The sequence below is a fragment of the Mustela nigripes genome, chromosome 4, assembly GCF_022355385.1.
Source record: "Mustela nigripes isolate SB6536 chromosome 4, MUSNIG.SB6536, whole genome shotgun sequence".
NCBI classification, from domain to species: Eukaryota; Metazoa; Chordata; class Mammalia; order Carnivora; family Mustelidae; genus Mustela; species Mustela nigripes.
The window spans coordinates 311,286-319,827 of record NC_081560.1 but is presented as its reverse complement, the minus strand read 5'-3'; the positions used below and the strand labels follow the sequence as shown (position 1 = coordinate 319,827).

At 50.7% G+C, this 8,542-nt stretch overlaps 1 protein-coding gene across 5 annotated transcripts in view; it reads left to right on the top strand.

Moving 5' to 3' along the window:
- DYNC2I1 (dynein 2 intermediate chain 1) overlaps nt 1-8,542 on the top strand; it is a 114,447-nt gene that overhangs the window by 56,404 nt on the left and 49,501 nt on the right. The window contains exon 1 of one of the 5 annotated variants that reach the window (XM_059395990.1): nt 7,908-7,951. The exons of the other annotated variants lie outside the window; for them this stretch is intronic. Within the exon in view, the coding sequence (XP_059251973.1) occupies nt 7,937-7,951 (15 nt within the window). The 5' untranslated portion in view covers nt 7,908-7,936. Of the gene's footprint in view, nt 1-7,907; nt 7,952-8,542 lie in introns of those variants that run through there. 5 annotated transcript variants of the gene reach the window in all.

Below are 8,542 nucleotides of genomic sequence, written 5' to 3'. Positions count from 1 at the left end.
GTTTGTCCCCCGAGTGACATCTCACCGTGTGCCTCGTGTCCCCCGAGTTTGTCCCCCGAGTGACATCTCACCGTGTACCTCGTGTCCCCCGAGCTTGTCCCCCGAGTGACATCTCACGGTGTGCCTCGTGTCCCCCGAGCTCCCCGCGCCCGCAGTTGGGACCTCCTGGGGTACCTCCTGTTGCCACGAGCTCCTCCCCCACGGCGGGCGTCCCGGAGTGACGACCCGCTAACTAGGATGGCGCAGGGACGAAGCCGGCGTCGTCCGGACGAAACCGTGACGCTGCGCAGGCTGCTTGGCCGCGCGGAGGGAAGCCCCGCCGGCGACGGTCGCGGAACAGGTGGAGGACGCGGCGCTCCAGGAGTTCTCCGGGCGCGGGAGGCGGGAGCAGGTGCTGACCGCAGCGCCCACGTCTCAGTAGGTCCGCCGGCTCTGTCCCGTGAGCAGTGGCCGTCCCTGTTTGTCGCCACGTCCGGGCCGAATGCATGGCCGAGGGCGCCCTGCTCCTCTTCGGGTCTGTCCCAGTTGGGTTTGCGTGTATGTGTGCGTGGCACGGGGTTTCTCCACGCGTCTCAGAAGCGTTGCTCGAGGGGCCAGAACACAGTTTTGGGCAAGGACCCTCAGCCCCAAGCGAGGGCAGAGGTTTTCCTTTTCGGGCTCTTTCCCGTGGTACATTTAGTTGTGACTATGTAGCAGGGCCGTCCCGACCTTTCCCTCAGCAACAGCTAACTGGGCTAATGCCAAGTCCTCGTCGAGACCACGCTACAGGTGCCAGACAAGGACTGACTTGTGAACGCAGGAGTGGGCACGAGCCTTTGGGTCCTGCGGACTTTCCTCTGGGGAGCCCCAGAGTCAGATCCTGTAAGGGTCTATGAATGACCACCAGCCGCCTAAGACGCCCTGTACATCGGCAGGTGTAGAGCCTGAGCGGCCTACCGCGGAAAACACACCGAAGAGCAGTGTCCCTGCCCGACACCAGTCAACCTCCCGGCCTCCGCTGCCCTCACACTCCGGGCCACTTCCCTGTGCTTGATCACACCAGCAAGGCAGAGCACATCTCATCCGGAACAGTCTAGTAACAGGCCCAGCTCAGTTGGGCTTTTCCGGTATTTTCAGACTCCTCGGTCTCCTGGACGCCCTTCATGTTACCTCCTTGCTCGCGTGCCGGCACTTAACGAAAGCCGCTGCTTTCAGAGGGAAGAAGATCATTGTGAGTGATCTAGTAAATAGCTCTGAAGTTCCGGACCGTGCCCGTAGCATTCCAAGTCTCAGACAGAAGAGCCGCCTGCTGTTTAAGGTGAATCCTTTCTGCTTTGTTTCACGACCCGTCTCACCAAGTCTAGGCCTTTATCTTGTCCAGCTCTTCTCCCTCTTGTTCGAGCTTCTTCCTATCACCTCTACCATGGGAGCACAGTCTGCCTCTCTTCCTTTCCTACGAATAACCAAGACTCTTTTTGCCCAAACTCACCAAGGCTCCTGTCTTTTCTGAGATACTCCTTTGGTGACCCAACCACGTTTTTACCTGAGCCACCTGAGAGGTTTCTGTGCTATGCAACCAAGAGACTCAGAAAAGGCTTGTTCCTTCCTTGCTTGCTCAGATCATTACAGAAATCTCAGACTTGACTGGTAACCCTTTAATCCTGCTCTTTCAAAGTGGCACAGAGACCATCCCTCCCCACCCTAGAGGAGGCAGTGGCAGGCCGGCCTGAGGTGGAAGGCTGACTTGCCAGCCTGGTTCTATTAGCAAATAAACGCACACTGAGGATAATGAAAGCCAGGTTTCTTGCTGTTGGGGAATATATTACAAACATGGAAAGGGAGAATCCAGAAAGAACCCTTGTGTTGGACTGGACTTGGAGGAAGTATGAACTCATGCGTTTTGACATGTACAGAGACCCAAAATAGTTACGTCTGTATTAGTGTGTCTGTGTCATTTTTACGTATTTTGTATTTCTGTCTGCTGAGAGTTTCCAGAAGCAATGGTACCCCCATCCAATAAGCACAAGTAACTCCCAGATTTTGGTGTCTAGATACCATTTTTCCAATAAATGGAACCAGAGATCTCTGGAGAAACAGTTGACTTCAGGAGCAGTGAAAGTACAAGATGAGCCTGGAATATTTTGTTGTGCCAGGAGGTAAGAAAATGCTTAGAGAATCATGTGCTGTCAAAGGACATGGGGGGGCATGTCCTTGACATGACTTGAAGGGGTCCTGCCGATTAAGTCTGGGACAATCTGAGCCCCAGAATCAAGGATGACATTGGCAGATTATAAACCAGGGAGTGAAACAGGAACCCATGAGTCCATTCTGATGTAGCTGAATGAGCGAGTGAGGACTGCACCGAAAATAGACTGTTGGAATCACGCAGATGGAAAATTCACCATTTAGCAGTCCCTGTAGTGCAAGAGTGAGTTATCAAGGGAGGCTAAGGGCAGCAAGTGGAAGTTTGATGAGGAATAACACTGGAATACTAACTACAAGACACTTACCAATTACACAGAGAAAGAGGAGCACAGCAGCATTCCTGGGGCATTCTGCCAGAGAGCTTGAGAAAACTTGACTCGAGTGTGGCCTTGGGGCAATGTAATGTAGGGTCTCCCTCTGTTCTTACTTAGGAATTAAATATTCCAGGTCACAAGACTGAAAAGACACAACTATATCCAGCGTGTGTTCCTCTGTGGGATCTGAGCTGTGAAGGAAAAGAAGTGTTTTGGGGACAGTTGGTGGAAAAAGGGGGTCCGTGGTTTGGACAGCAGACCTGGAACCATGTTGACTTCCTGACTGGCAAGCTGTGGGGCAGAGGCTGTCCTTGTTTTGGGAAAACAAACACGAGTATTTTGGAGTGATGAGTAACCCTATCTGAAGTTCTTTGTCAAATGACTCAGAACAAGTCTAATAATAATGGGTAAGCATATGTGTAGACAGATGAACGCTAGATGACAGATGAGGGGAGCATGTGTGCTGGGAGGTGCATGGTGGGAATCTTGGCAATGGAGGCAGGGAATGCTTTGTACTTGCGTATTTTCCAAGTTTGAAGTTAATCCAAAAGTCATTTTTAAAAGTCATATTTCTATCAAATGGCCAATTCAAAATGCAGATCTGATTGAATCTCTTCCCTGCTTACATATTGTTTGCTTCTAATGTGAAGTTCCAGCTCCTCTGCATGACACACAGAGCTTGTCCACATTTGATCCTACTTCTCACCTCACTTCCCAACCTACGGTCTGCACTGCTGCTCATCCCTCCCAAACTCTGCTGCTACCTGTCTGTGCCTTTGCACCTGCTGTTCTCTGTGTCTGGACTACCCTTCTCCCTGATCCTTATGCAAAACTCCTATTCTTCTTTCCAAAACAATTTGTATATCTATGCTTCTGCGAAGCCTTTTGTGAGATTTCCTTCCTTGAGTTAATGCTGTCTATACTTTATGCTTATCTCCATGACTACATTTATCTGCTGAATATAGCTCAGCTCTCAGGAGCCCCAAGGCAACTCTGCGCATGTGAGGGGGAGCCCTAATATTCTTGGTGGAAAGTCTGAATGAGATGGTACATTTTAGAGCACCCAACTGAAGCCATCTGTCAAGTTATAAGCCCCCATTCCAGTTTTTATTGTTATTGAATACAATATTTGTATGGGTTCATTAAGTCCTCTGCTCAGGTCTCATTAGGTGAAACCAAGTGTTGCCTCGTTGCCTGAGCTGTGGTCTCTCCTGGAGACCTTCATCTGAGACCCCTCCCAAGTTCAGTCAAGGTGTTGGCAGAATTCAGTTCACTGCAGCTGTAGGGCTTAAATCCCTAATTTCTGCAGGATGGCATTCAGGGGTCACAGTCTGGTTCTTCCATGCGCCCCTTCTTTGGCCTTTCCTGGCATGGCAGTTTGCTTCATCGTTTTCCAGGACAGGAGTGCCTCTCAGATGTATTGCCTTTGAAAGTCAGGCCCACTCAGGATTATCTCCTTTTTGGCCAATTTAGTCCACTGCTTAGTAACCTGACCACGGGAGTAGATCCCATCACATTTACAGGTTTTGCTCACACTAAAGGAGAGAGTGTGAAACAAGAGTGGATGGCAGGGGCAGGACTCTTTGGGCCAGAGTTCTGCCGACCACAGTCTCTTCACTGATGGAAGTGCTCCAATTGTGGTTTCATACAGTAGCAGAGAACTCATAAATTGATAAAGGGAGGCTCTAATTTTGTTTTTCCACCTATTTTAATCTGCCGTAGATGTTTATAACTTAGGTTATAACTTAGGTGCTAATCTATAATAACAATAATAATAAACTTGTTAATTCACTATGTGTGTAGTTTGCGGTAGGCACTGTTCTGGGGACTTTACATAATTATTCATCTAACCCTCACAGCTGCTGTACAGAATAGGTACCTTGTAATTTCCATTTTACTGAAGAGCGAACTGAGGCACAAGGGAGTAAGACAAAGTGCCTGGGTTCACACAGCCAGTGAGAGGCTGGTCAAACGTCTCACTAGCATGTTAGTTCATTAGTTTAACCCACAGGCAGGTTTTCTACCATATCCGTGTACACAGACATCAGTGACACCAAAATTACCTCACCTTGAAAACGAAAGAGGCTGGGATAGGAAGGTTCTTGATTTTCGTGACAAATTTGCTTGTTACTGTGGAAAAACATTTTTGTTTTTATCATAACCTGGAATTATAAGCTGGTTAACAGTCCAGTGAGGACAGTCCAGTGAGTCCAGAGATGGATAGAGGTGTTTAAATTCTAGAAAAGAGGATGTAGGAGAACTTTAACAAAGCAGTGGGACCAGATGTGAGCAGAGGAGGGTCTGTGCAGAGGTGCTGCAGCTAAGTCTCTGGTGGGGGAGAAAGGGCCGAGAAGCAGGCTGCACAATGGCAGCAAAGCCCCCGAAGCCCTCACTGCTAGCTCCCTCTTGTCTTGAACCCCTGTCCCTCAGCCTGCAAACACAGCATTCTTTTCTGGTTTTAATGACTTACAATTGCCCAACAACGCTTTAAAGCTTCACATCATGCCATTTTGAGGCCCTTCACCAACTGGCCGTGTCCTCTCTCCGGCTTCCTCTCTGACCATCTCATGCCACTCCATGCCCCCACCACCTTCACTCACGTACTATGTGCTGGACACCTGCTCTGCTCCAGAGGTCACTTGTCATATGGGGCTTTGAGCACGTGAAATGTGGCTGGTCTGAACTCAGGTGTGCTGTAAGTATAAAATACACACTGGATTTTGAAGATTGTGTAAGAAAAATGTAAAATAACTCAACATATTAAATGTAATATGATAAAATAACATTTTATATGTGGCTACATTATTAAATTTGATTTCATCTGTTTCTTTTTACTTTTTAAGGTGTGGCTACTAGATAATTAATAATGGCCTATGTGGCTTGGATTTTTTTTCTATATGCTTTCTTCTACAGCACACTTAAAGGAACAATCATATTTTCTGGAACCCTCCAAAGCCTTCCTCTCTGTGTGCTTGTACCCATATTTGTTTTCCTCTCAAGATGTTCTTTCCCAGCCTCTCTGAGAAATTATGTGTCCTTTCCAAACTCAGTTATTTTTTCTGGACAGCTGTCTGTCACCTCCTCACTCACTGCTCTTACATGTTCACATTATTTAGCAGCGTTTGCCTATTTCTCTGTCCTAGCAATCACGAGCTACTAGAGGTCCAAAGAGTGTTTATGTAGCTTTCTGTCTCTAGCCCTCTGTCATTTCCCAGGTCATCAGATGAACTTCGGAAGGCATCTACTGAGTAAATGAACACAATAAAAGAAGTAATACAAGATAAAATGGAACTGCTGATCAAATGAGTTATTTAGAAAATAGTTGTTTTAAGAAGTCTGAGGAGAGAAATGCTGTTAAAGAAATGCTCTCTCCATAGGCATTTATTCAGCAGCTGTGCTGGGGAGAGTGAGCAAGAGGAGACTGCCTTCACCAAGCCCGTGAATAGGGTGCATCTGAGGAGCTTGAAGTCATGCCATTTGCTGATGAAGGATGCAAGCAGGGAGTGGGCTGCAGTGGAACTAAGGGGCAGAGTCCACACACGATTATCTTGAAAGGCGTCTGGTTGCACTTGAGACCCGTGTCTGTCACATGGTGTGCATGACTTTATCCTCATAGTCAACAGAGTCCGACGCTTTTCCAGAATCAGGTTGACAAAGTGCTTAAAAGCATGGACTCCGGCATCAGCCCATTCACCAGCTTGACTTTGTGAGTTTAGGCAAGTGAATTAACCTTTCTGGCCTTCAGTCTCCTCATCTGGAAAACAGCATGTCTACCTCACAGGGATGCCACGGGAATGAAGCAAATGGCCCAATGGATCCGGTTTGAGTTTGGTGCCTCACTTAGAGCAATTCCTCAAATATCACAGCTCTCACTGAAACTACCTTTCCTTTTCTGTTATGTTCTTCCTAAAGGGTTAATGAGTGACGTTAATGAGCTCTTCCTAAAGGGTTAATGAGTGAGAAAAGAAAGTGATATGCCCAGGACCAGAGTACAATGAAATATAAAAGGCTTTTTAGATCTATTAATTTCTCTAAGGCAAGAAGCTAGGTAAATGGCCTTTGAAACAAAGTAGACAGATCCCGTAAAACTGTAAACTGGTTCATAATAGTATATGATTCAAAAACACGACATCTGCTAAATAAATTTTGTATTTCCAGGAAAATGTTATCAAAAGCACAGACTACTAATAACATGCTCACGGATGTACTCCCTAATACCTGATTTGAGAGTCTACTCTTTTTGTGTGCATGAAATATTAAGGGGAATCTTTCCTTAGTAACATTTGCATACTAAACATGCAGAAGAATTTGTGGAAACAGCTAAACATTTAGTTATTATAATGTGCATCACTGGGTTAGGACCAGCCCTGTTCAGTCTGGCATGCTTAAGATGGACTTCTATATTAAGCTTCAAATAAAATAATTCTGATAAATCTGAGATGCAGAATATCTTAGCGTTTCAGCTCTTTTGTCTTATATAAAAAATCATTTTTATATACAATTACATTTTTTAGGAAATATTTTATTTATTTGACAGAGATCACAAGTAGGCAGAGAGAGAGAAGCAGGCTCCCCGCCAAGCAGAGGGACCCGGGGCTGGATCCCAGAACCTGTGGATCACGACCCGATCCGAAGGCAGAGGCTTTAACCCACTGAGCCACCGAAGCGTCCCTCAACAATTACATTTTCAAACCCGTTATTCACAGTCTGTCTCTCTTTTAAGATTTTATTTATTTCAGAGGGGGAGAGAGAGAGGTGTCACAAGCAGGCAGAGAGAGGAGGGAGCAGGCTCCCCGCTGAGCAGAGGGCGGCACGTGGGCTCCATCCCAGGACCCTGGGATCACGACGCAAGCCCAAGGCAGAGGCTGAACCCACTGAGACCCAGGCGCCCCTATGCCCAGTCTCGCTCCGGGTGTGTGCTCTCCGGTACATACAGAGGGAAGCAGTTTCTAAGGTGCAAAGCCGTACACAGGTGGAAAGCTCTTTTCCTAATCTACTGTATATTTGCTAAGTCGAGTTTGGGGATGCTTAATTTCCTTGCTTTTAAGAGGGGGGCATGAGATGCTTCAGGACCAGTCCCTGGTCGGTGGGCTCTGAGGATGCGGGCACGAGGAGCTGGAGTTTAGCTGCTTACGTAGAAGTCGCTCCCGAGCACGCCTCAGCTTCTCGGTGCAGCTCCGCGGGCCCAGCGATCGCTCGGCGCTCCGTTGCTGCTGCCTGCGGGTTGCTAGGAGCCGCGGCAGCGCAGGCGCGCTGGGGACGGCCGCGACGCACTTGGGACCGCGGGGCGGGGCGCTCTTCGGTTCCTGCCCGCCCATTGCTTGGAGCAGGGAGGGCAGCCGCGCGGCATGCCGGGACGGCGTCGCTCGGCGCTCCGCTGCGCACGCCTGCCCGTTGCTAGGAGCCGGGGACGCCGGCGGTCGGGCCTGCGAGCCGCGATGGAGCCCGGGAAGGTGGGTGCGAGCGGGCGGCGCGCGGGGCCGGTCTGGGGGTCGCCCGTGGGCCCGGAGCGCACGGCTGCCGGCGTCCCGCCCTCCCTCCCGCCGTGGTCGGGGCGGGTCGGGTCGCGCGCCGGGCGGTCTCGCGGTGCGTCCCGGGAGGCGGGCGGCAGGTGCGCGGGTCGCGGTCGGCCGGGCCGCGGCTCCCCCGACGGCGGGTGTGGCCGGGCGGGGCCGCCCCCTCCGCCCCGTCCGGGCCGCGTGAGCACGGTGGGGGCCGGATCGCGGCCTCTGCGGGGGCCCGCGGCGCGTTGGGGACACGGGCCTGCGCTGTGCCGGCTGCTGCCGTCGGGCCGGGCGGGAGCCGCTGCTCGGGCCTCGCGGAGGGGCCGGGGCCGGGTCGCGGGCGGGCGCCAGGGGCGTGAGGACGGCGTCCCCGACCGTCGGGCGACCCGTCGCTTCCCGGGCGGCTCGTGCGCGCGGAGGGCGGGGGCCGCGGTCGGCGCGACTTTCCTTCCCGCCTTCTCGTGTTTTCTCGCCTCGTTCACTCGCAACGCGTCCGAGAACGTCCTTTGTTCCTGGGGTGCCGCGGGGGTGCCGCGGGGG